Genomic DNA, 27,311 nt, shown 5'->3' with positions numbered 1-27,311 from the left:
CAAAGGCAAACCGCGGCAGGGGCACAGACTATCAGGGCGGCACCCGAGGGGCAGTGATCAAGAGACTGTCTGGACCTAATGCAGCAGAACACCTAGGCTTGCGCACAGGGGGAACGTAGGGGAGGAGCTTGTAGCGGGGCAGGAACTAAGGGACTAAGGGACTTTAAATGAGCTGGGATCAAGGTGGGAGGAGCCAAGGATCACGCACGTGTTTGTCCCGCCCCCAGGGGTTGTTTTGGCACCCTACACCGCAGCCTGGCATGAGCAGCGGCGCTTCTCCGTGTCCACCATGCGCAACTTCGGCCTGGGCAAGAAGTCCCTGGAGCAGTGGGTGACCACAAAGGCCAGCTGCCTCTGTACAGCCTTTGCCAACAAGGCAGGTGGGTGATGGGCTGAGGGGCACAGGAGGAGAAGAGATGGGCGGGCCTGGGAGACAGGGGCCACACCTTGACTGGCCTGCTCCCTCCCAGGAGGCCCCTTTAGCCCCATGACCCTGCTGAACAGAGCAGTGTGCAATGTGATCTCCTCCCTCATCTACGCCCGCCGCTTCGAATATGATGAGCAGCGCTTGGTCAAGATGTTGCACCTTCTGGAGGACGCGCTGAAGGAGCACTTTGTCTTGGTGCCCATGGTGCGGGTGCCGGCGGGGCATTAGGAGGGGTCACCAAGGCAGGGAGGTATCCCTGCTGGATCAGCCCCATGAACCAGGGCTCCCAGGAGAGGATTAGCATGCAGGGGCGATGGGAGAGGGCATCCTGGAGAGGACACTGTAGGAGGGAAGGCCCCGAGGTGAGCACATCTCAAACAGTAGCAGGACAGGTGGGCCAGGGTCAGAGGGCTCCAGGAGAGGAAAATGAGCCTGTGCCCACTGTCCAGCTAACACACAAGCTCGAGATTTCCATGGTGGGCTGCTCCTTCTGACAGCCCAGGCCAGCAGAGAGCTTGGAGGCTGGCTCTGGGGAGGGAGCTGGACACTGGGTGGGACAGGCAGGCCTGGGTCCACCCTGGAGGAGGCTGGGACCTGAGTGTGGTCCAGGAGAGTGAGGAGCACAGGAGGGACCCATGTCCCCTCTGTGGCTGTCACAGGTGCTGAATGTGGTCCCAGTGCTCCTGCGCATCCCAGGGCTGCCTGGCAGGGTCTTCCCTGCACAGAAGGCCTTCATGGCCTTGGTGGATGAGCTGTTGGAGGAGAACAGGATGACCTGGGACCCAGCCCAGCCACCGCGAAACCTGACTGACGCCTTCCAGGTGGAGGTGGGAAAGGTGAGGTGGGGCTGCCTGAGACGGGCTAGGGGACGTGGGCTGAGGGTCCTGTGAGGCCTGAGGCCAGGCAAGGTGGAACCTGTGTATCCATCACCCAGTGACTTCCTTCCTTGTTCCTGTGTTGTCCTCTTTGCCTGACCCAGGCCAGGGGGAACCCTGAGAGCAGCTTCAATGACGAGAGCCTGCGCATCGTGTTGGTTGACCTGTAAACTGCAGGGATGGTGACCACCTCTACCACGCTGGCCTGGGCCCTCCTGCTCATGATCCTGCACCCGGACGTGCAGCGTGAGCTTTGCTGGGAGCTCTTTGGGAGGTCGAGGGAGGAAAGGTAGAGGCAGTGTCCCTAGCTTAGTTGGGACATCTGCCTTCCTTGGGCTTGGCCAAGGGTCCTGTAAGAGTGATATCTTCCTCATCTGGACGCAGCCCTGAGATAGGAGAGGGTCAGGGTGCAGGTCCCTGGGTGCTGACATACTGTGGGGTTGCTTCTCTGTTCAGGCCGCGTCCAACAGGAGATTGATGAAGTGATAGGGCAGGTGCGGCAGCCAGAGATGGGGGACCAGGCCCGCATGCCCTTCACCATGCTGTGATTCACGAGGTGCAGCGTTTTGGGGACATTATCCCACTGGGTATGCCCCATATGACATCCCGTGATGTTGAAGTGCAGGGCTTCCTCATCCCCAAGGTAGGCCTGAGGCCCTCCTCCCAATCCCAGGGGCACCTGTAAGCTAGTGGCCCCAGCATGGCCACTGTGTTTTGGAGACATATCTAATCTGGGGTTCCTGGATACTGGCTGTCCCCAGACTGAATAGGTGTGGGATATAAAGTATCAGAAAGGCCACCCCTTTCCCTGAACCTCTGAAGTAGCATAGTGACAACATAAGAGATGCCATAGCTTGTCAGAGGAACCACTGCAGTCAGGGAAAGAGGACAGTGTGGACATGCATGGGAGAATTGTCACTCAGTCTGCCATGGCATTAGATAAGGTTCAGGAATCTTCTGGAACCGAGGGTTACTTCCACGGGTTCAGGTGTGGGCAGGCTAGAATCTGCCCACACCAGAAAGGTCCTGACATCCCCCTCCCAGTCCCTGCTCATGGAAGGCATCTCCTCCAGGGAACGACGCTCATCACCAACCTGTCATCTGTGCTGAAGGATGAGACCGTCTGGGAGAAGCCCCTCCACTTTCACCCTGGACACTTCCTGGATGCCCAGGGCCACTTTGTGAAGCGGGAGGCCTTTATGCCTTTCTCAGCAGGTGCCTGTGGGGCCTCCCTGTCCCTCCCCAGGGCTCCGTGGAGGGGTGGAGGCTAGGGACAGGCTGACTGAGCCCGTGCCCCCGCCACAGGCGCCGCACATGCCTCGGGGAGCCCCTGGCCCGCATGGAGCTCTTCCTCTTCTTCACCTGCCTCCTGCAGCGCTTTAGCTTCTCAGTGCCCCCTGGACAAGCCCGGCCCAGTGACCATGGTATCTTTGCCCTCCTGCTGACCCCATCCCCATATCAACTGTGTGCTGAGCCTCGCTAGAGGAGGTGCAGACCCCAACTCTGCCCCCAGATGGGGCTCTGATGTTCAATAAACCAGTCTTGTCACTGCCACTTTGTTCTGAGATGCCCCTGGATCTGTCTGGTCCTCAGCCACGTGTCTGAAGCCAGCCCTCGCCCCCTGCCTCATCCTTCCTGACTGGACCCCTTGAATGCACATGAGAAATGGGCATCCTGGTGCTCAGCAGGTGACATCTGGCTCCATGACACCCGCAGAGACCCATCACTGGCTGCTGGGTTGGTGGCCAACTACATGCAGTAGTCTGGACTCTGTTGGTCTAAGGTTGGGGACAAGTGAACAGGTTTCTGCCAGACATCAGTGCCGTCCCTGGCTGCCTGGCACATGGTGTGACACAGGGAGTGGGACCTGCTCCCCAGGGAAGTTTGACCAAGCCTCATGTCCAACAGTTTCTTGGGGTTGGTCAGGTGGGGTGGAGCTGCCCCATGGCCAGCTGCCACAACTTACTCCCTGTCCCCTCCCAGGCTATAGGAGATGGCCCAGTGCCCCTACCCAGATCCCATCTCTGGTGTAAAGGGCCCCAGGTACACAGAGGCGCTTGCCAAGAAGAATGTGCCCAGGCCTTAGGGACGGTCTCCTGCAGCCCTAGAGGAGTCAGGCATGTGTTTTAGAATGTGGGATGGAATCCCCAGGCCTGCTGCGTAACTGTCCTCTAAGGGCCACATGGCTCTGCGTGAGCGTCTGTGTTGTTTCTTTATTGTGGTAAGACTTGTACCTAAAATTTACTGTAAGCACACTACACACACATTGTGTGTGTGTGTGTGTGTGTGTCTATTTTTAATTTGGTGGTGGTTCCAGGGGTGGAACCCAAGTCCTTGTGCATATTCAGCAAGTATTTTTTGTGGGGGAGGGGCAGGTTCTAACAATGTTGCCTGGCTGGGATGGAACTTCTGGACTCAGGCAGTCCTCCTGCCTCAGCCTCCCAAGAAGCCTGACTGCAGGTGGGCACACCGTGCTGTCTCCTGGTGTTCACCCTGAGCTGCCCTCAGCCACATTTTCACTGTCTCAAGCGCTCAGTTGAGCAGTACCAAGCACACTGACATCGTGCACCATCACCTGCCCATCTAAAGAACTCTTTCATCTGGAAAAACCGAATCCTTAAAATTATTAGACTGCTGTGCACAGTGCCACACATCTGTAATCCCAGTGGTTTGGGAGGGTCACAAGTTTAAAGCCAGTCTCATCAACTTAGTGAGGCTCTAAGCCATTCAGTGAAACCCTATTTCTAAGTAAAATATAAAAAAGAGCTGGGGACGTGGCTCAGTGGTTAAGCACCCCTGGTTTCAATCCCCAGTACAACAACAACAACAACAAAAACCTATTACACCAAAGCTTCCCACTTTCTCTCCCCACAGCCCCTGGCAACCATTATTCTCCTTTCTGCTTCTATGAATTTAACGATAGATATCCAGAGAACTAGAAGCATCCATCTGTCTATTGTGACTGACTTATTTCACTTAAAATAATGTCTTCAAGGTTCATTCAGTGCTTCCTTCCTTTTTTTTTTTTTTAGAATTTCTTTTTTTTATTAATTTTTTTTTAATATTGATTTATTTATTTTTCGGCGGACACAACATCTTTGTATGTGGTGCTGAGGATCGAACCTGGGCCGCATGCATGCCAGGCGAGCGCGCTACCACTTGAGCCACATCCCCAGCCCTTTTATTAATTTTTATTGTTGGTTGTTCAAAACATTACATAGTTCTTGATATATCATATTTCACACTTTGATTCAAGTGGGATATGAACTCCCATTTTTACCCCTTATACAGATTGCAGAATCACATCAGTTACACATCCATTGATTTACATATTGCCATACTAGTGTCTGTTGTATTCTGCTGCCTTTCCTATCCTCTACTATCCCCCCTCCCCCCTCCCCTCCCCTCTTCTCTCTCTACCCCCTCTACTGTAATTCATTTCTCCCCCTTATATTTTTTTCCCTTTCCCCTCACTTCCTCTTGTATGTAATTTTGTATACCCCTGAGGGTCTCCTTCCATTTCCATGCAATTTCCCTTCTCTCTCCCTTTCCCTCCCACCTCTCATCCCTGTTTAATGTTAATCTTCTTCTCATGCTCTTCGTCCCTACTCTGTTCTTAGTTACTCTCCTTATATCAAAGAAGACACTTGGCATTTGTTTTTAAGGGATTGGCTAGCTTCACTTAGCATAATCTGCTCTAATGCCATCCATTTCCCTGCAAATTCTATGATTTTGTCATTTTTTAATGCAGAGTAATACTCCATTGTGTATAAATGCCACATTTTTTTTTATCCATTCGTTTATTGAAGGGCATCTAGGTTGGTTCCACAGTCTTGCTATTGTGAATTGTGCTGCTATGAACATGGATGTAGCAGTGTCCCTGTAGTATGCTCTTTTTAGGTCTTTAGGGAATAGACCGAGAAGGGGAATAGCTGGGTTAAATGGTGGTTCCATTCCCAGCTTTCCAAGAAATCTCCATACTGCTTTCCAAACTGGCCGCACCAATTTGCAGTCCCACCAGCAATGTACAAGTGAACCCTTTTCCCCACATCCTCGCCAGCACTTGTTGTTGTTTGACTTCCTAATGGCTGCCAATCTTACTGGAGTGAGATGGTATCTTAGGGTGGTTTTGATTTGCATTTCTCTGACTGCTAGAGATGGTGAGCATTTTTTCATGTACTTGTTGATTGATTGTATGTCCTCCTCTGAGAAGCGTCTGTTCAGGTCCTTGGCCCATTTGTTGATTGGGTTATTCGTTATCTCATTGTCTAATTTTTTGAGTTCTTTGTATATTCTGGATATTAGGGCTCTGTCTGAAGTGTGAGGAGTAAAGATTTGTTCCCAGGATGTAGGCTCCCTATTTACCTCTCTTATTGTTTCTTTTGCTGAGAAAAAACTTTTTAGTTTGAGTAAGTCCCATTTGTTGATTCTAGTTATTAACTCTTGTGCTATGGGTGTCCTATTGAGGAATTTGGAGCCTGACCCCACAGTATGTAGATCGTAGCCAACTTTTTCTTCTATCAGACGCCATGTCTCTGATTTGATATCAAGTTCCTTGATCCACTTTGAGTTAACTTTTGTGCATGGTGAGAGAAAGGGATTCAGTTTCATTTTGTTGCATATGGATTTCCAGTTTTCCCAGCACCATTTGTTGAAGATGCTATCCTTCCTCCATTGCATGCTTTTAGCCCCTTTATCAAACATAAGATAGTTGTAGTTTTGTGGATTGGTTTCTGTGTCCTCTATTCTGTACCATTGGTCCACCCGTACCATTGGTCCACCCGCCTGTTTTGGTACCAGTACCATGCTGTTTTTGTTACTATTGCTCTGTAGTATAGTTTGAAGTCTGATATCGCTATACCGCCTGATTCACACTTCCTGCTTAGCATTGTTTTTGCTATTCTGGGTTTTTTATTTTTCCATATGAATTTCATGATTGCTTTCTCTATTTCTACAAGAAATGCCGTTGGGATTTTGATTGGCATTGCATTAAACCTATAGAGAACTTTTGGTAATATCGCCATTTTGATGATGTTAGTTCTACCTATCCATGAACAGGGTATATTTTTCCATCTTCTAAGATCTTCTTCTATTTCTCTCTTTAGGGTTCTGTAGTTTTCATTGTATAAGTCTTTCACCTCTTTTGTTAGGTTGATTCCCAAGTATTTTATTTTTTTTGAGGATATTGTGAAGGGAGTGGTTGTCCTCATTTCCATTTCAGAGGATTTGTCGCTGATATACAGAAATGCCTTTGATTTATGTGTGTTGATTTTATATCCTGCCACTTTGCTGAATTCATTTATTAGCTCTAATAGTTTCTTTGTAGACTCTTTTAGGTCTGCTAGGTATAGAATCATGTCATCTGCAAATAGTGATAATTTGAGTTCTTCTTTTCCTATTTTTATGCCTTTAATTTCTTTCGTCTGTCTAATTGTTCTGGCCAGTGATTCGAGAACTATGTTGAACAGAAGTGGTGAGAGAGGGCATCCCTGTCTTGTTCCAGATTTTAGAGGGAATGCCTTCAGTTTTTCTCCATTCAGAATGATGCTAGCCTGAGGCTTAGCATAGATTGCTTTTACAATATTGAGGTATGTTCCTGTTATCCCTAGTTTTTCTAGAGTTTTGAACATAAAGGGATGCTGTACTTTGTCGAATGCTTTTTCTACATCTATCGAGATGATCATATGGTTCTTATTTTTAAGCCTATTGATGTGGTGAATAACATTTATTGATTTCCGTATATTGAACCAGCCTTGCATCCCAGGGATAAATCCTACCTGATCATGGGGCACAATTTTTTTGATATGTTTTTGTATCCGATTCGCCAGAATTTTATTGAGGATTTTTGCATCTAGGTTCATTAGAGATATTGGTCTGTAGTTTTCTTTCTTTGAAGTGTCTTTGTCTGGTTTAGGAATCAGGGTGATGTTGGCCTCGTAGAATGAATTTGGAAGTTCTCCCTCTTTTTCTATTTCCTGAAATAGCTTGAAAAGTATTGGTATTAGTTCCTCTTTAAAGGTTTTGTAAAACTCCGCTGTATACCCATCCGGTCCTGGGCTTTTCTTAGTTGGTAGTCTTTTGATGGTTTCTTCTATTTCCTCAATTGATATTGGTCTGTTTAGGTTGTCAATATCCTCCTGACTCAATCTGGGCAGATCATATGACTTAAGAAATTTATCGATTCCTTCACTATCTTCTATTTTATTGGAGTATAAGGATTCAAAATAATTTCTGATAATCTTCTGTATTTCTGAAGTGTCTGTTGTAATATTGCCTTTTTCATCCCATATGCTAGTAATTTGAGTTCTCTCTCTTCTTCTCTTCATTAGCATGGCTAAGGGTCTGTTGATTTTATTTATTTTTTCAAAGAACCAACTTTTAGTTTTGTCAATTTTTTCAATTGTTTCTTTTGTTTTGATTTCATTAATTTCAGCTCTGATTTTAATTATTTCTTGCCTTCTACTTCTTTTGCTGTTGTTTTGCTCTTCTTTTTCTAGGATTTTGAAATTAAGTATTAGATCATTTATTTGTTGGTTTTTTCTTTTTTTAAGGAATAAACTCCAAGCACTGAATTTTCCTCTTAGAACTGCTTTCAGTGTGTCCCATAGATTCCGATATGTTGTGTCTGTGTTTTCCTTTATCTCTAAGAATTTTTTAATTTCCTCCTTGATGTCTTCTATAACCCATTGATCATTCAGTAACCTATTGTTCATTCTCCAAGTGATGCATGATTTTTCCTTAATTCTTTTATCGTTGATTTTCAGTTTCATTCCATTATGATCAGATAAGATGCATGGTATTATCTCTACTCCTTTATATTGTCTAAGAGTTGCCCTGTGACATAATATATGATCTATTTTTGAGAAGGATTCATGTGCTGATGAGAAATAAGTGTAACTGCTTGATGTTGGGTGGTATATTCTATATATGTCAATTAAGTCTAGGTTATTAATTATGTTATTGAGTTCTATAGTTTCCTTATTCAACTTTTGTTTGGAAGATCTGTCCAGTGGTGAGAGAGGTGTGTTGAAGTCTCCCATAATTATTGTATGGTGGTCTATTAGACTCTTAAACTTGAGAAGAGTTTGTTTGATGAACATAGCTGCACCATTGTTTGGGGCATATATATTTATGATTGTTATGTCTTGTTGGTGTATGGTTCCCTTGAGCAGTATGTAGTGTCCCTCTTTATCCCTTTTGATTAACTTTGGCTTGAAATCTATTTTATTTGATATGAGTATGGACACTCCTGCTTGTTTCTGAAGTCCATATGAGTGATATGATTTTTCCCAACCTTTCACCTTCAGTCTATGTATGTCTTTTCCTATTAAATGCGTCTCCTGAAGGCAGCATATTGTTGGGTCTTGTTTTGTGATCCATTCTACTAGCCTGTGTCTCTTAATTGGTGAGTTTAAGCCATTAACATTTAGGGTTATTATTGAGATATGGGTTGTTCTTCCAGCCATATTTGTTTATTTATGTTACTAAACATGGTTTGTTTTCCTCTTTGATTATTCCCCCCCCCTTTACTATACTACCTCCTGCTGTTGGTTTTCATTGATATTTTCCATTTCCTCTTCCTGTAATATTTTGCCAAGGATGTTTTGAAGAGATGGTTTTCTAGCTGCAAATTATTTTAACTTTTGTTTATCGTGGAAGGTTTTAATTTCATCTTCCATCCTGAAGCTTAATTTCGCTGGATACACAATTCTTGGTTGTAACCCATTTTCTTTCAGTGTTTGAAATATGTTATTCCAGGATCTTCTAGCTTTCAGAGTCTGTGTTGAAAGATCAGCTGTTATCCTGATTGGTTTATCCCGAAATGTAATCTGCTTCCTTTCTCTTGTAGCTTTTAAAATTCTCTCCTTATTCTGTATGTTGGGCATCTTCATTATAATGTGTCTAGGTGTGGATCTCTTATGATTTTGCACATTCGGCGTCCTGTAGGCTTCTAGGATTTGGGATCCTGTCTCATTCTTCAAGTCTGGGACGTTTTCTCATATTATTTCATTGAATAGATTGCTAATTCCTTTGGTTTGGACCTCTATACCTTCCTGTATCCCAATGACTCTTAAGTTTGGTCTCTTTATGTTATCCCATATTTCTTGGATGTTCTGCTTATGGTTTCTTAACAGTCTTGCTGAGCTGTCTATGTTCTTTTCAAGTTGAAATACTTTGTCTTCATTGTCTGATGTTCTATCTCTAAGTGTTCTACTCTGCTGGTAGTAGCAGTTTTTTCTCAATTGAGTTTTTAAGTTGGTTTATTGCTTCCTGCATTTCTAGGATTTCTGTTTGTTTGTTTTTTATAACCTCTATCTCCCTGTATAATTGATCTTTTGCTTCTTGGATTTGTTTATGTAATTCATTGTTGAAGTGGTCGAAGTGGTCTTTCATTGTCTGATTTTGCTGTCTGATGTCTTCCTTGAGACTCCAGATCATCTGAAGCATGTATATCCTGAATTCTTTATCTGACATTCCATCTGCTGCAGCTATTACCTCTTCTAAAGTTGAGTTGACCTGTATTGCTTGTGGTCCTTTCTTTCCTTGTCTTTTCATACTGTTCGCGTTTCTTTCTGCTTGGTGAAACTGTTGTGTTATTGGTTTTTCCCCCTATATATTTATATTGCTCTTGTATAGTTGCAAAGTCTCCCTCGCAGGTGCTGGCGGTGGCTCTGCCCCTCCTCCAATTGGGGCAATGTGCCTACCACACCAGTAGGCCACTGGGCCTGTTCTTTTGGTCGTCGCAGGTCCGCCTACCTTGCAGGCGCTTGGGGGGGGGTGGCTCAACCCCTCCGCCGGCCGCTGGGCCTGTTCTGTCTGTCAGTTGCAGGTCTGTCTACCTTGCAGGCGCTGGTGGCAGCTCTGCCCCTCCCCCAACCAGGGCGATGGCGGGCCGCTGGGCCTGTTCTTTCGGTGGTGGTGGGGGGGGGCGGCTCAACCCCTCCACAGGCCGCTGGGCCTGTTCTGTTGGTTGCAGGTCTGTCTACCTAGCAGGCGCTGGTGGTGGCCGCTTCCTTCCTTTTTAAGACAGAATAATTCAATTGTGTGGGTACGCAGTTTACTTTCTTATCCCTGTTCCTCCTTCCTTGGTTTCATTGAAAAGTGGACAACCACAGTCCAAATATTTTACAGGGAAAATTCTACCAATAAACAATTCAGGAATTTTAAACCATGTGCCGTTCTGAGGAGCTTAGCCAAATCTCCCATCTTCCACCTTGGTCTTCCGGTCCCACTCGTATTTAGGATATGAGGGATGCCTTCATCCAGCGTGTCCATGCTGTATATGCTACAGCCGCTTTATCAGTTAGCAGCAGTCTGAGTTAACAACAACTTCAGTGATTATGCTGGGCTTGTGTTCAAGTAAGAAGGTTAGTAACCACTGGGCATGTTGGCACTCATCTATAATTCCAGTGACTTAGGAGGCAGAGACAGGAGGATTGCAAGTTTGATGCCAGCCTAGGGAATGTGTGAGACCCTGTCTCAAAATAAAATTTGGAAAAGGGCTGGGGATGTGGCTCAGTGTTTGAGCACTTACGTAACAGTAGACTAGGCCATGGGTTCAACTCCCAGCACCTAAAACAAAACAAAACAAAACAGTAGTAGATCACCGCATCTCCCACTGTAGAGTAAGGGTGAAGGGCGGGTGCGGACAGTAAGATGCTTGGCAGGAGACCAAGCCACAGACCCTCACTGCAGGGCGCTGCTGGCCAGCTCCCAGGTCAGCCGTGTTATCGTCCCTGCCCAGGCTACAAATTAACCCTCCTGGTGGGCACGAGTGGGTTGGGACAGCAGCACAGTGTGCAGCGTGGCTCATGCGCAGCTTCAGGCATCCCCTGGGGACCTGGGGTGGGTCTCTGTGGATAAGGGCTCCTGTCCCCTGCTTTCCTGATCCACTCACCTGCCAGAGGACAGTGGCCTCCACCTGTAGCTGTGACCATGGGGGTACAGCGGTGTCTGTGAGACCCTCCTTCAGCTCCTGTGGACATAGACTCAGAAGTGGAATTCTGGCTCACGGGGCAAGTCTCTTTCCATCATTGAGGCCCACTGTGCTGTTTCCCGCGGTGGCTCTACCATTGAGGTTCCCGCCAGAGCACAGGCTCCACGCCCTGCCCAAGCTGGCAGCCCTTGTTTTCTGTGGTTGGTTCCTCCCCCTCCTCCCTGCCTTTCTTCCTCTCTTGCTGTACTGGGGCTGAGCCCAGGGGCTTGTGCCTTCTAGGACAAGAGCTCTGCCACTGAGCCACCTGCCCAGCCGTTTCTGTTTTACTGAGACAGGACCTGGCTAAGTTGCTGAGGCTGGTCTTGAACTTGTGATCCTCCTGCCTCAGCCTCCTGGGTAGCTGGGAAGACCAGCGTGGCCCCCGTGCCAGCTGGTGCTTGTCCTCTGGTAGGAGGCGTCTGGTGGGTGAGGGGTGGTCTCTTCTCCACATGCGCAGGGCCTTGCTCTAGTTAGAGGTGCTTCTTGAGAGGTGCTTCTTGGGGTCCTCTTCTCCCACTCTGTGTGGCCTTCTCCCTCTGTGGAGAGCGGCCTCCCATGCCCAAAGGGTTCAATTTTCATGAAGTCCAATTTGTCCTCATGGTTTTGAGTTCATACGTGGGGACTTTGATCCAATGTTATTTTTGCACATGTGCTGGCTGAGGGTGGCTGCACTCCTGTGTGTGTGGACGTGCAGTTTTCCCAGCATCGTTTCTGGAAGGGGCTGTGCTTTCCCTGTGGAATGGTGTCGGCACCGTTGTTGGAAATCGTTTGGCCACAAGGAGTGAAAGGGTTAATGTGGGGAATGTTCTGAGGACTGTGCTGTCAGGTGATTCCTTGTTTGCAGAACCACAGGGCTTACCTGCATACACCCAGGTGCAGCCCCCTACACACCTGGGCCAGGTGGTAGCGCCTCCTCCTCCTCCTAGGCCACGCCTGTGCGCAGGTCACCCTACTGAATGGCGGAGGCAGTTGTGCTCAATGTTGAGTTCAATGTGACCAGGTGATAGGAGCATTTTAGGTTCATGTATATGTGGTGGAATGTCATTTTTTGTCCACTCTTGTCACATGACTGTCCAGAAAGATTTATTTCCAGGATTCTCATTTGTTGTGTCTTTCCTCCTGCCAGTAACCACACAGATTTGATTACTTCAGCTGTGTACAGATGGTCCCAAACAATGGTTTGAGAAACCATTTTTCCCTTTATGGCTGTCCAGTAACTATAGGCATTCCGTATAATCTGTGCCTCAAATTTCGAATTTAATCTTTTTTTTCTTGTGATGCTGGGGATCCATCCCAAGACCTCATACAAGCTGGGCAAGTGCTCTCTGACTGAGCCGAAGCCCCAGCCCTGAATGTTAATCTGTTGTTATTCTAGCAATATGCAAGTATCAATCCATGAACAATAAAGTATTTCTTTTCATTTATTAATTCTTCTTTGATTTCTCTATTTTATTTATTCGATATTTATTTATGTCTTCTCTACCTTTCTTTGCAATTTTTTGTAGTTTTTGCTATATACATCTTGGACTTCCTTGGATTACTGATTTCCTTCATTTATTTTATTTTACTTGAGAGTATTTTAGATAAAATTATTATTTCATTCTCAGGTAATTTGCACAGTTGATTTGTGCATGCTGACTTTGTATCCTCTACTTTGCTGAATTTCCCCCAAACTTTTGACAGTGTTTTTGTTTTTGTTTTTAAAGAGAGATTGGGGGGGGAGAGAGAGAGAGAGAGAGAGAGAGAGAGAGAGAGAGAGAGAGAGAGAGAGAATTTTTCAATATTTATTTTCTAGTTTTCGGCGGACACAACATCTTTGTATGTGTATGTGGTGCTGAGGATCGAACCCGGGCTGCACACTGCCAGGTGAGCGCGCAACCACTTGAGCCACATCCCCAGCCCTTGACAGTGTTTTTTTGAAACTTTCATTTTTTCTGCACATAAAGTTCAATTGTCGCTCAATGTAACATTGGAGATTGCTTTGTTTCCGGTCATCACTAAAATCAAGATAATGAAGGGTTAAAATTCTACTGACATGTATGTTCTGAAAAACTCACAAGATAAAATACCGTTATTTTATTTGAACCTGATGGCACCAGACTTTAGGTCCCTGAAGGTCAGTACTCCTGGACTCCTGGCTCTGGGAATCAGGCCGGCAGGGAGGAGAGAGCAGCTTCTGAGCCAGCTGCAGGGCTCCCACACCCTCCACCCCCTGTGTCCTTCACTACCTGAGCTAAAAAAGAAATTTGTATGTACAGGTTTTTCTGCTTTAAAGGTTCTCACCTGTCAGGCATGGTTTTGGTAATTCTTTCTTGTTTATCTGTTACTGGCCCTTTAGGATGAGGGCCATGTTACATTGATCTTATCAGTAGTCTCTTAAAATCTTGGGCCACCTAGAGGTATGGGCCTGTTTAAGATGTTTCACTATCACTATCTGGACTTTAAATGGTTTTGCAGATAATTATACAATCTTACATTTAAAAATTAATCTGTCAAAGGTAAAATATATGAAAGAGATTCTGTATGTGTGGACATTTATTCAATGATATGATAAGGAGTCTGAACAGTCAAGCACTGAGTTAAAGGTGCCCAAAGGCACGGCCTCTAACAGGCAAGGGTAACAGGACACCAGAAGAAAAGGTCTAAAACTAAAAGAGATAAAAGGTTATAGGTATGCAAACATATTTTAATATGAATAATTAAAAGGTCAAAAAAGGTTTCTAAATGAAAAAAAATATTTTGCCTGGTAAATTAATATTCTTTTGCTAAAATCCAAGATGAAAGAGGACAAAACTAAGGATATAAATGAACTACAAATGTTTTAGTAAGTCACAGGAGGTTTGCAAGGCTGAATCTTAAAAAGTTTGTGTTTGTGATTGGATCGGTTCCCTGACCAGGAACCGAGAGCAAGGTAATGCTCCTACTTCCCGTGACCCTTTCCTTCCTCCACGGTCAATTAAACAGCTGATGAGACCAGGAAAGTGACTGTGACTGTCCAGCACCCCCAAGGTCCTCTGAAGCTCCTGCGTGCTACCACTCAATCTCTAAACTCACTGCTTTCCCAACCCGTACCCTTTGCTCTCCACTTTATGAGGAAGAAATTTGGTGTCGGGGAGAGGCAAACACCCAGGATCATTGAATCTGGCCAGCCAGGGTCACTCTGTGGTGCTGTGTGAGGTCTTGGGACTAAAGCCTAACCCCAACAGCCCTCAGGGGTATGGAGTATCAACTGCTGTATGGGAGAAGTTTGGTGCATGGGGCACGAGGAAGGCTCAAGGTGACAGAAGGCAACTCCGACAGTCCCCGGGGCACAGATATCAACGACAAGCTGAACTTCCACTGTGCGCCTGGACAGTCAAGGGCTTTATAGCAAACCCTTTGTGGGCATGAAAAGAGACCTACTTCTTCCCTCCCCCAACCTTCCCTCCCACACTCAGCCGACTTCATACATCCAGGAAGAGACCTGGGCTGGTTTGTGAAGTTTCCATTTGTCGGGGGTCTTTTATTAGCACAGTTATTTGAACTTTGGTGTACTGACAGGAAGTAAAGTCTAAAACATTGGTTCACTCTTATCTAACAAGATAATTTTCTTGTATTTGTATTTGTTAGGTTTCATTACTTGAGGAAACTAAGTCTTAAAAAATTAGGCTTTGCACCTGTTTGAAAGTCTTAAATGATCACTTTATAATTGGTTGTCATTTAAATTATAACAATAGATACCCCAAACATACGTGACTAGGAGTATGTATACATATCTGTCTAAGCCTTATCTAAATGTTATGTAAAAGTTTATAAAATCAAAGTTTATATAAGCTTACCAGCAAGTTAACCAATAACTGCTCTCTCTTTTCTACCGGGCCATAGAAGGGTCACACTGTTATTTAAAGATCTGTCTTATGTCTGTTTACTGTAAGTCAATTTCTGATCATTAACACTGTGTCCTAAATGTATAAGAGATTTAAGGCTATCCTTTGATTTTATTAACCCATACAGACATATAATTATTGTTACCATACACCCTGAATTCTAAATTTTCTTAGATTTCTATAGAAATAACAAATTGGGTTGATATTTATTCATGTCATTTAATGTTTCATAGCTGGATAAAGTAACCTGTTGTTAGTAAGTTATATATACAATTTTGTGTTACTTGTTACACTGAAATTGAAATTTGAATACATTTTTAAAAAGATAATAAGGAGAACCTAACCTATTTAAAGGTAATATTGTAAAACATGAAAATATATTGCCCCTTGTCCACAAAGAAAGATACATAATCTCTCAGCCTTTCTCTGACTCATGTTCTAAATGTAATGTTATGTTAACTAATGTTCATATAGACTCAAGAAATAATATATACAAACTTTGTAAAATGACATTTAGAAAGAAACAAGGATTAACTTTAAAGCTAAAACACTTTTCCTAAAATTTGCCAAGATCCCCATCTCACCTCAATTCAGACTCCCTCACGATATTCCATGTTAAGATAATCTCAAAGTAGATAGACCTAAGCTCATTTAAAGTTATGTTCTGAAGATTGATACTTGTTGTAAAGATTACTATAATCTCAAACAGGGTTATAATGTATAAGGCAGCCAAAATTCAAGCTAGCTATTACACAATCTGAACATATTTTTACTCTTGTTAATTTTATTTTGTATTTTCCTTGTGAACTTTATAACTGTTGCCTGTTAATGTTTTGCAGAGGTACTGCTTCAAGAACACCGAACCTGAGTTAGTTTAAGGTATATCACCTACTAAACAAATAGGATATAAGGCTAACTTCCAGTACAGATACAGACCCAAATTACTTAATTAAGGGGTAAAAGACTATAAGGTTATTTTTAAAATATTTGTTTTTTAGTTGTAGTTGGACACAATACCTTTATTTTTATTTATTTATTTTTAGGTGGTGCTGAGGATTGAACCCAGGGCCTCACACGTGCTAGGCAAGCGCTCTACCGCTGAGCCACAACCCCAGCCCAAGACTATAAGGTTATTGACATTAAAGTGAAAGCCCAATACTCTTACTTTAAGAATGGTAAAACTGGCTTGATGTATGTTTAACACCAAGGCTTAAAGATTAAAGTTAGGAAAAGGGGGACCAAGAAAACCAATATTGGGCTCTTACCCTCTGAGTCAGCCTAAACCCAGGGAATGAGAGTGCTCCTCTAAGGTGCTCTACAGCTCTGGGCCACATGACCTCCCAATCAGGGAGATTAATGAGACCACTGGAGAACAGAAAGCCAATCCATGCACCTGCTACAAAGAGGAGGGTCATTGGAGAAAGGAAACATCCCTGATGCTTCCAAGGGAATCCATTTGGTCAGTGAGACCTTGACCCATCCTAGCGTAAATGGCACTAGTAGAGCTAAGAAGCTACTCTCAAGTTTCTCAAGAATGACCTCTATGGGAACTCAGCTGACTCTTTTTTTTTTATTATTGGTTATTCAAAACATTACAAAGATTGCAGAATCACATCGGTTACACATCCACATCAGCTGACTCTTACCAGCAGGGAGGAACAAGGTCAATTTTTAACCAACTTGGTTTTAAACACCTGGCAGGAGAGTAAAACACAGGCACACATGGGCATTTTAAAAGAAAAACAATAATTCTTTTAAATAAAACTTAAGAGGTACACTTATGTCAGTGCCACGCCCTAATGACCTCTAACTTCTCAGGATTTTTATCCTTTTCGAAGGTCATAAACTGGCCCCTATACCTTAATTTTCTTTACTTCCCAAACGGATGTTTAACCCCACAACCAAAGTCTATCCGTTCCAATAACAACATACACCCGACCTAGAAGAGCCCTCAAGTTATTCCCTTACTCATAGGGCTAAAAACACCCACCAGGGTTAATACAAGAGCAGCAGAATTAGGAACCTCTATTCATGATAAAAATAGCACCAGTTATTACAGATATCCAGTAGGGCACTGACTTAGTGCTGACTTTACATAATCAGGTGGGCTTCCTGGTGGCTATGGCCCTTCAAAATCCACAGGCCCTTGACCTTATGCTGGGGGAAAAAAAGGAGGCCTATGTGTCTTTCTCCAGGAGGAATGCTGTTTTTATGTCAAAGAATCCAACATAGTTAGGGACACAGTCGAAGATCTTAAAAAAAAAAAAAAAAAAAAAAAACTGGCCACAAAAATAGCTAAAAGAGACCACTTTTGTTTGGGTATGGGCCTCCTAGGGTGCTTCCGGCCCTGGATAGCCCCCCTCATTGGGCATTTTCTAATGATTCTCATAGTCCTTGCATCCTCAACTGTCTCTTTCCTGATGGCCCAGGTAAAGATTTTCACCAAACAGATGGTCAACCAAATGGTTTTTGGGTAACTACACAAGACTCCAACCTGAGAGACTCCCACCAAGGTTACAGAACAATCACACCTGGAAAGTCTAAAAATCCCTAAACCCAAAGGCCCCCACACCTTTTGCCCAGAGACCACTGCACTGCCCCTTCCCAGCAGGAAGTAGTTATAGAAAACTGACCTCCAGCCCTCTATCATAATAAAACACAGAGTGGGAAATGATGGGATATCCTAGACATTAGTAACTCCACATTGGCTTTGGGACTCCATCTTGACTCGAAACTGAAACTTATCAACTTCCAAGGAAAAGAAACTTAAGATACGCTGTTCCCATAACCACCGCTCCTTCCAAGGTCCCTAAATACAAAATTCTGTTATTGCCTAGCCCCCTGCATTCAAGGTCAATTCTAGCTGCTACACTCCAGGCCATGTCCAGCTTGCTCTTATTGAAAGGAAAGTGACCACGATACTTGGAGCCACCAAGAGATCTTTATTGCAGCAGTGCAAAAGAGGAGAAAAGAGAGAGAAAGAGAGCAGGGAAAGAGAGAAGAGAGAGCAAGAGAGAGAGGGAGGGAGTGGCGGTGAGAGAGAGAGAGAACACAAGAGAAAAAAGAGAGAGCAAGAGAGAGGGTGAGAGGGAGAGAGAATGAAAGCAAGAGAAGAAAGAGAGAGCAAGAGAGGGGGTCCCGGCAGGAGGGAGTTTTTATAGCTAAAATCTGATGGGATTTCTGGGTCTGCAAGCTGCCTTGTTGGCGTACAGTGATTGGATCATACAGTAGTTGCTAAGGGCGTCATCCTCTGCCTTCAGGCAGATGGCGCAGGGGTCAGAAGTGGGTTTCTGTTGCACCTGAAGGGTGAGGGACGAGTGTTCAGTCTTGAGTGGGGTTGAGTGTTCAGACTTGATGTAAGGTGATAAAGGACAAGACGGGGGGGTTTGAGTGCCTGGGTTATCCTGCAGCTACATTCATTCAGCCTGCCCTGCACCTAACACTTATTCCTTGTTAAAGGACATAAAAACCCTATCAAGATAACTCTGTCTGCTGTGCACTCAACTGGGCAGCCTGGCAGGCTTTTCCTGTCAATATGCTTTGTTTTCATAACAGGAGAGTATGTCTCTGGAGATTTCTATGTGCATTCTGTCTTAACAAGGCCCACTAATAATGAACTCCCTCAGTGTTTATCTGGAAATGTCTTTATTTCGTCTTCATTTGTAATGGATGGTTTTGCCACATAGTCCGGATGACAGTCTTCATTGTCTTTCAGGCCTGTAACCTGTGATTGTGTGTCTTTGGGTCTGGCGACCTCTGATGAAAAACTGTGGCTCTCATTTAGGTTTCTGGTATGTGATGAGCCGCGTCTTCACGGGCTTTTCAACTTGTCCCCTTAATACCAGCTGTGGGCATAGTGCCACTGAGGGTGCCTTGTCCTACAAAGAGCCCGGGAACACCTGTGCGCATAGGCATAGTACCAGTCCTGTGGCCTCTGGTCGAAGAGGTGGCCACCAAGTCCTAGAGGTAACTAGGTGCACAGATTGGACGACAAGTACCAGGGGTCTGTAGCCAGAGCGTGGAAGCCTCTGTGCACATGGGTGGTCTCCAAGTCCCTGGGACCTCTGAATTCCACATGCACTACAAATCCCAGGGTAAACTGGGGCAGGGTAACGGGAAGACTACGAGTCCCAGAAGCCTCTGGGCGGGGGCGGGGAAATGAACAGACTACGAGTCCCAGAGGCCTCTGGGAGGGAGCGGGGTCAGCGAGGGCCAGAAGCACCTCAGGCCTGTGAGCAGGCGGAGGTTTTCTCGCCTTCACCTCGCTTGCTCTCTGGCAGCAGCACCCGTCGCCGCCAGCCCTGGCCGCCCGTCTCCTGCAGGTATGGGGAGCTGCTCTCGGATGAAGCAGCGAGACGCGAGGCGCGGCCTGGGACGCTCGAGGTCAAGACCTCCGCTGCGGCGGGCGGGCGAGGGGCGCGGCCTGTGTGACTCTCCCCCACCAGGCTGCGCGCTCCTCCCTCCTAGGTGGCCGCGCTGCCCGCCTCCTGTGCCCGATCCAGCTGGCCAGAGGAGCGAGTAGGAGCAGGAGGCGGTAGCCAGGTCTCCTGTGTCACGCCGTGGCTGTCTCCAGTTTCTGTCAGGGTCGGAGGACCCGCGTTGGCACCCATAGAGCGGAAGGCTGAGAGTCATGGCCCACCTGGTTGCCCAGGCCTCGTAGTTCGTGCGTCCCCTCTGTCCCCGCGGCCCCGGGCCTCGGGGACCCGCGCCTGACTCTGCCAGAACCTCCTCTGCACAGTGCAAGCGGCTTATCACCTGCTCTTCCCCGTCAGAGTGTGTGGAATGTTCCCAGGCCTGGCCTCCAGCTCTGCAGCCCCCGCAGCCAACTGTGTTGCGGCCTCTCGGCGCGCCCCTGAGTGCCGCATGCTCAATGTTCGGTGTTTTATGGCCTCTGTCCCCAGAATATCATCCTTATTAGGACTGAAGTTCCCCATCATCAGCGCCTAGGACGGTACCTGACACACAGCAGCAGCGTGGTATTTATTGGTTGAAGGAATCCCAGGGTTGTGATGCAATGAGGACAAGTCTCTCTGTGGCTCTGTGTTTCCAGTATGGGATGCCCCGGGTCTGTGGGGGTGTCTTTGGGTTTAGCTACTTTGATTTCACAGAGCTTCTTTCCTGTGATTCTGTTTTGGGCCAGATTGCTGAACAAATGTTCAGAATTTTTTCTTCATATCCTTGTTTCCTGTTCTCTCTTCCTCTGAGTCCACTGTGGTGCTTGTACTGGATGCCTGAGGGCCTTCAGGTCTACTTAGGTTTTCATTTTGCTCCTTATACTGGATGGCTTTAGAGTATTACCTTGAATTCATTGATCCCTTCTGCCTGGTCAGAGAGTGCATCTGTGGATTCTTTGGAGGTAGGGCCTTTACAGAGATAGTTCATGTAAACAAGGACATACAAGAGGGGCCAGATCCACTAGGATTAGCTTCTAAGAAGAGACAGCAGAGCTGGACCTTGCACCCACCCTGCATTCTTTGCCATATTACAACACAACAGGAAGGCAGCTGACTGTGAGCCAGGAAGAGAGACCCTATCAGAAACTGCCCCTGCTGAAGCTTGATCTGGGACTTTTAGCCTCTGGAATTATGACAAAGTACGTACATGTTCTTTAAGCCACCAGTCTGTGGTGTTTAGATGTGGGCAGCCTGGCAGATGCCCACACTGCAGTGGAACCCATCGACTGGGTTTTTGTTTCCTTCATTGTACTTTTCAGGTCCATAATTTCTTTATTTTATTTTAATTTTTTAGTTGTAGATGGACACAAGACTTTTTTTAAGTTTTTATGTGGTTGTAGGGATCAGACCCAGTTCCCGCACAGCTGTCAGCTACGTATTTTCTGTTTGGTTCTTTACATGTTTTCCTTGGTGGCATTTTCTGTTTTCTCCTACATTACTCCGCCTCCTTTTCCCCTCAGTCCTTTGTCTTTGGATTCTTTCAACACTTACATTCTTGTCAAAAATTCCAGTGTCTAGATTTCTGCAGGGATGGTTTCCATCACATTTTTCCCCTCTGTGAACCAGCCATACTTTCCTGTTTCTTTCTATGTTTTGTGATTTTTTTTTTTTTTTTTTTTTTTGCTCTGGGCATTGGGAGTGCTTTGCCCTGACAACTCTGGAAATAGAATTCTTACCTTCCCCAGAAACTGTTCATTTTTATATCAAGGCTGGAGCTGACCGTGTGCGACCTTTTCTCTCCCAGTGTTGAGCTTCATACCCAGGGCCCCAGGCGTGCCCCCGCACAGACAGCACCCCACCCCACATTCAGGACTTGGTGAAAACTACTTCTGCAGAGCATGTATTCCTTGTTGACTGAGGTTGCTGAGTTTTCTGCTCCACTGTCCCTGAGTTCAGTCAGTGAACTGTAGATGATTCTTTTTCTTTTGAGGTTTATATTTTGTAGGAAATGGAAGCATTTCCTTTGTAAACTGTAATTCCGGATAAGGGAAGCCTACAAATGCTGATTTCACAGTGACAGGAAGGGACCCTCGCCACTGTTTCCTTAAACAATGATTTGAAGAAACACAGTTTCTTCGTGTTGCATATGTGGATTCAAAGTAAAAATTCTTTCTCAAAACTCCCAAGTTCTCCCACTTTGTTGGCAGCCTCGCTCTCCAGGAGCTGTGGCCTCTGAGCACCCAGAGCGTCTGCATCAGGAAGAGGCCTCCATCCACAGCAAGCGGAGCTGCACGAATGCTTCCAGGCTCAGTGGCTGGGCCTCCTTTTTCTGCTCCGATTATTTTACAGACATTTGCTGGGGGTGTGTCACTCCCCTCTTCAGGGTATCAGTGCTTCATGAAAACTGGGAGCCCATCTCAGAGCAGGACCAAGTGCTTTTCTGTCCACACCCTCAGTGAGGCTGGCAGTGCCGGGCAAGGAGTTGAGATGAGCTGGGGGAAGGCAGCCGTGGGCCAGGGTCACACTCCTGGCCCCACTGCGGTTGGTGCCGAGGCAGGAGCAGCACAGGAATACCAGCCAGCACCCTGGCCTTTCGGGCACCTAGGCCTGCTCCACACACCTTCCCACAAACATGGTCTTAAACGCCTGGCTCCTAAGAGGGAAAACGAGCTACTATTGCCTCTGACTCTCCTGATGGGTGCTACTGGGAAAGAATCTACTAGAGCCGGGAGCTCCCCAGCCAGCAGAGGTCTGTGGGTCCTTCAGTGTCTGCCACCCTGCCGGAGCACAGTCTCACATTTGTGGAGGGCAAGGTCTTCACCCACCCTGCTACCAGCCACGTGGTCCAAGAACTCAGGCCATTCTCTGCACAAGAACAGGGGACTGGATGTGTTTGCACAGACTTTGCCCTTAGCAAAGAGCCACAGCCTCCGCCTTTATCAGAGCTGCCTTGGTTGCCGTCCTGACCCAGCTGGAGGCCGACTTCTGAAATGGTGGATCCGGATCCTCTTTTGCAGTTTACTGGTTATATCAGTGGAGGGGCCCATCCCCAGGTTCTCTGCCCCACTGTCCTGTTGAAGTCACTTCCCTTTGGGGGTTGTTACCTACTACACTAGTGCCCTTCGGTCTCCTTTCTTGTTCCATCTACCCAGGTTGTTGACAAATAGTTAATCCATGGATTCTCCTGTATGAATCCATTTTCTGCTTTGGTAGCAAAGTAGCAGAGATGGGGTAACTTATAAGCAATAGTACTTTGTTCAGCTCATGGTTCCGGAAGATGGGTGGTCCCAGAGCAAGGAGCTGATTGTGGGAGGGCCTTCATGCTGAGCCTAACATGGGGAAGGGCAAGTGAGCACCTGAGGCAGAGAGAAAGTGGGCTGTACTTGATTTTATAACAAACCTAGTCCTATAAAAACTAGCCCACTGGACTGGGGATGTGGCTAAAGCGGTAGCGCGCTCGCCTGGCATGTGTGCGGCCCGGGTTTGATCCTCAGCGCCACATACAAACAAAGATGTTGTGCCTGCCGAAAAACTAAAAAATAAATATTAAAAAATTCTCTCTCTCTCTCTCTCTCTCTCTCTCTCTCTCTCTCTCCACTCTCTCTTTAAAAACAAAACAAAACAAAACAAAAAACAAAAAAAAACTAGCCCACTCCTGCAGTAACGGTGATCCAACCATGACAAAGTCCTTGTGATCCAGCTACTCTGAAAGATCCCCTCTTAATACTCTTATACTAGCAATTAAACACTCCAGAGCTGCTCAGGGGCTCACTTGGCCTGGATGCCCACACTAGAGGCCAGCTGCTTAGCCAGCACCATCACCTTTCTGACCAAACTTCATAGGTGACACCACAAAACTTGGAGAAATCGGGGAAGGCTGGAAGACCTATGTTAGGATTAACACCAGGGCTCAGTCATCAGGTGCCAGAAGTTCCCTGATGAGAGCCAATGGGGCAGCCATCTCCCTGAGCCTTTCTGTCCCTAGAAGGCATGATCGGGCTCCTTCCCTGGTCTCTGATTACTCCTGGTGTCCGGGGCCCTGTGCAGGGAGGAGGTTCCTCTCAGGCCAGGCTGGATCTAGAGGAAGGTCCTTGTCTCAGGTCCAACCCAAGGTGCCTTCCTCTGAAGCCAGGTTGGCCTGAGAGGGAATGGGCCTTGCTGGAGCAGGCCTGCCCTAGGGGGAGCCATCAGCCGTGGGCAACGGGGCAGGGGTGTTTCAGTCAGCTGTTTCGCTGCTGTGACTAAAAGTAGAACGACTGTAGAGGAAAAGGTTTATTTGAGGGCTCACGGTTTCAGAGGTCTTAGTCCACAGCTGCATTTCTCAGGGCTGGAGGTGAGGCTGAGCATCATGGCAGGAGAGTGGGGTTGAGGGAAGCAGCTCATGGTGATCCAGAAGCAGAGAAGGAGGTCTCCACTCCCCAGATACAACTGTACACCCCAAAGCCACATCCCGATTCCCACCTCTTCCAGCCACATGCTGCCTCTTCAATTAAGTCTATTAATCCATATCGGGGGAATAATTCACCGATTGGGTTAAGACTCAGAACCTTCTTGCATGTGTCACATGTGAGCTTCTGGGGGACATCTCACATCCAGACCATAATGGGGGCAGCAGAAAGGATGAGACCCCGATTGTAGACTCTCCTATACCACCATACATGGAGGACCCAGGCTGGTGTGCATGGCAAGTGTGAGTTGAAGGCCCTGAGGAGAGGGAGGGAGGCAAGGAAGGAGGGGCAGTGCTCAGGGGCAGGTGTGGCCACGTCAGAGAGGGGGCCCTGTGAGGTGCGGAGGGCACTCAAGGCACACCTTGGTGCTGTGAGGAGCCTGGGCCTCCTTCAGAGGGTAAGGAGCAGGGACGGGGGCGATTCCCTGTCTCCATGCTCCCCTGGGTGTCACCTGGAGAGGGCAGGAGGGCCAAGGGCCTGGGAGGCTGCCCCTGCCCTGGCCCCTCCCTGCACTCTCTGCCTGCACAGATAACAGTGTGTTGGCTCCACGCAGAGGGCGAAGGGCAGCCTCAGCTCCTTTATAAGGGAAGGGCCCAGGCAGTCAAGTGCCCAGGGTATAACAAGACTGTCCTCCCTGGCCCCAGGTACCTGGAGTGGCCAGGAGAGCCAGGTGTGCCAGAGGAGCTCGTGGACAGCAAGGCAGCCATGGGGCTGATTACTGGGGATGCACTGTGGGCCCTGAGTGTGGCCGTGGCCGTCTTCCTGCTCCTGGTGGACCTGATGCACCGGCGCCAACGCTGGGCTGCACGCTACCCGCCAGGGCCCCTGCCACTGCCTGGGCTGGGCAACCTGCTGCAGATTGACTTCCAGAACATGCCCAGCTCCTTCCAAAAGGTAAAGGAGCCAGGTTTGGTGGTGCACACCTGTGATCCCAGCATCTCAGGTAGCTGAGGCAGAAGGATTGCAAGTTCCAGGTAGATTCAGTAACTTTGTGAGACCTTACCTCAAAATAAACAATAGAAAGGGCTGAGAATGTAACTCAGTGGTTAAGTGCCCCTGGGATTAATCCCCAGTACCCTCCAACATCCAGGGACAGGGAGAATCTGGTGGATCATAGTGGAGGAAACCCAGGACGGAAAGAGATGGGTGGTGGGTGAAGCCAAGGTGGACCAGGAGTTGTGCAGTGAAAGGAAGCAGGCTGAGAGGTGTCCTGGGAGAGGGCACGGCAGAGCCCGAGGACACTTTCAACTTTCCAAGGGCAAAGGTGTGAGAGGCAAAGGCCAGGAGTTGGGACTGGACTTGGCACTGGGTTTTGGTTCCAGGTGGACAGGTATAAATTATGTAGGCCCCAGTCCATTGTGATTCCATCAGAGGGAAAGGTCTTGGGGATGGGTGAGGGGGCAGGGTCCTGAGTAGCAACATCAGTCAGCAACTGAAGGTGGACACAGATTGACAGACCCACTTCAGATTTTCTGCTATGGGTCTTGCACCTCACTGTTCACCTATGTGACCGTGTCTCCTGCTCTGTACAGTGGAGCACTATTGTCCCCATTGACAATATCCTGATTGGCAAGGTCATAGCTGTGGGTTCAGAAAGTTGAATACAAACTGAGTTAATCCACTTTACAGGGTGTGACTTCCAGCCTTATGTTTCTACATGTCAATACCAGGTCTCTTCCCAGAGTTGGCACACTGCAGAGTCCTTGGGTCTTTTGTGGTTAGGCGAAGGTCTGCAGCCCAGCAGGGAGTTCAGCTGGACAAATACGTGGCCCTTTTGCCTATAGATGCGGTTCCGCTTTGGTGACGTGTTCAGCCTGCAGCTGGCCTGGAAGCCTGTCATTGTGCTCAATGGGCTGGCCGCTGTGCGGGAGGCACTGGTGAACCACAACGAGGACACCTCTGACCGCCCGTGGATGCCCATCTATGAGCACCTGGGCTTCGGACCACGGTCTCAAGGCAAATTTCAGCAGCCCCAGAAATGGAAAACTCCGGGATGGATTGGTGTGGGCGGCTGATACCTGGATATAGGGATCAGTGACTTCAGGACCTACAAGGATGGACACACCGGCCTACAGAGAAAAGCTAGAGATGCATGTGTCCTGACTGAGTAGAGGAGGAATCCTATGACATCAGGGGAGGAGAAGGGTAGGGCAGGTAAATCTCACAAACTGTCCCTGACATTCCCAGGTGTGATCATGGCAATCTATGGACATGCCTGGCGTGAGCAACGGCGCTTCTCTGTGTCCACCATGCGCAACTTTGGCCTGGGCAAGAAGTCCCTGGAGCAGTGGGTGACCAATGAGGCCAGCTGCCTCTGTACAGCCTTTGCCAAAAAGACTGGTGGGTGATAGGCTGAGGGCACAGCAGGGGATGAGATGGGTAGACCTGGGTGGCAGGAGCCACATCCTGACTGGCCTGGCCCCACCCAGGAAACCCCTTTAACCCCATGTCCCTGCTGAAGAGATCAGTGTGCAATGTGATCGCCTCCCTCATCTTCGCCCGACGCTTTGAGTATGATGACCAACGCTTGGCCAAAATACTTGACATTCTGGATGACACAGTGAAAGAGGAGTCCGGCTTTATGCCCATGGTGAGGAGTTTAGGGTACTATCCAGGGCCAATTCTGTGCAACCAAGATTCCAAGCAGGGTTAGCATGCAGGGGCGATGGGAGAGGGCATTCTGGAGAGGACACTGTAAGAGGGAAGGCCCGGAGGTGAGCACATCTCAAACAGTAGCAGGACAGGTGGGCCAGGGTCAGAGGAATCCAGGAGAGGAAAATGAGCCTGTGCCCTCTGTCCAGCTAACACACAAGCTCGAGATTTCCTTGGTAGGCTGCTCCTTCTGGCAGCCCAGGCCAGTAGAGAGCTTGGAGGCTGGCTCTGCAGGGGGAGCTGGTCACTGGGTGGGACAGGCAGGTCTGCATCCACCCTGGAGGAGGCTGGGACCTGAGTGTGGTCCAGGAGAGTAAGGAGCACAAGAAGGACCCATGTCCCCTCTGTGGCTATCACAGGTGCTGAATGCGGTCCCAGTGCTCCTGCGCATCCCAGGGCTGCCTGGCAGGGTCTTCCCTGCACAGAAGGCCTTCATGGCCATTGTGGATGAGCTGTTGGAGGAGAACAGGATGACCTGGGACCCAGCCCAGCCACCCCGAAACCTGACTGATGCCTTCCTGGTGGAGGTGGAGAAGGTGAGGTGGGGCTGCCTGAGACGGGCTAGGGGACGTGGGCTGAGGGTCCTGTGAGGCCGGAGGCCAGGCAAGGTGGGACCTGTGCATCCATCACCCAGTGACTTCCTTCCTTGTTCCTGTGTTGTCCTCTTTGCCTG

At 47.6% G+C, this 27,311-nt stretch overlaps 2 protein-coding genes and 1 pseudogene across 9 annotated transcripts in view; all 3 read left to right on the top strand.

Annotated features, from left to right (window-relative positions):
• The first annotated feature begins 209 nt into the window (after positions 1-209).
• LOC143398581 (cytochrome P450 2D14-like) lies at positions 210-18,874 on the top strand (annotated as a pseudogene). The gene is made up of 8 exons (XR_013091264.1): positions 210-380; positions 471-631; positions 1,087-1,263; positions 1,407-1,548; positions 1,759-1,945; positions 2,376-2,517; positions 13,074-13,144; positions 18,860-18,874. The product of XR_013091264.1 is annotated as a cytochrome P450 2D14-like (transcript).
• Positions 16,250-27,311, top strand: part of LOC143398313 (cytochrome P450 2D17-like) — a 12,523-nt gene continuing 1,461 nt past the window's right edge. Inside the window, exons 1-7 of one of the 7 annotated variants that reach the window (XM_076855305.1) lie at positions 19,377-19,466; positions 19,612-22,591; positions 24,631-24,880; positions 25,771-25,942; positions 26,174-26,326; positions 26,416-26,576; positions 26,998-27,174. In XM_076855305.1, coding sequence (XP_076711420.1) covers positions 21,834-22,591; positions 24,631-24,880; positions 25,771-25,942; positions 26,174-26,326; positions 26,416-26,576; positions 26,998-27,174 — 1,671 coding nt within the window. In that variant the 5' untranslated portion in view covers positions 19,377-19,466; positions 19,612-21,833. Of the gene's footprint in view, positions 16,274-19,287; positions 22,592-23,186; positions 24,229-24,630; positions 24,881-25,770; positions 25,943-26,173; positions 26,327-26,415; positions 26,577-26,997; positions 27,175-27,311 lie in introns of those variants that run through there. The other 6 variants (XM_076855308.1, XM_076855310.1, XM_076855307.1 and 3 more) reach the window with 6 other exon arrangements.
• LOC143398315 (cytochrome P450 2D17-like) overlaps positions 19,385-27,311 on the top strand; it is a 20,269-nt gene continuing 12,342 nt past the window's right edge. The window contains exon 1 of the mRNA XM_076855312.1: positions 19,385-19,466. The gene's annotated coding sequence lies outside the window, so the exon portion shown is untranslated. The remainder of the gene's footprint in view (positions 19,467-27,311) is intronic.

This window comes from Callospermophilus lateralis, chromosome 4 (genome assembly GCF_048772815.1).
Source record: "Callospermophilus lateralis isolate mCalLat2 chromosome 4, mCalLat2.hap1, whole genome shotgun sequence".
Classification (NCBI taxonomy): domain Eukaryota; kingdom Metazoa; phylum Chordata; class Mammalia; order Rodentia; family Sciuridae; genus Callospermophilus; species Callospermophilus lateralis.
This window is presented reverse-complemented; position numbering and strand designations above follow the sequence as displayed.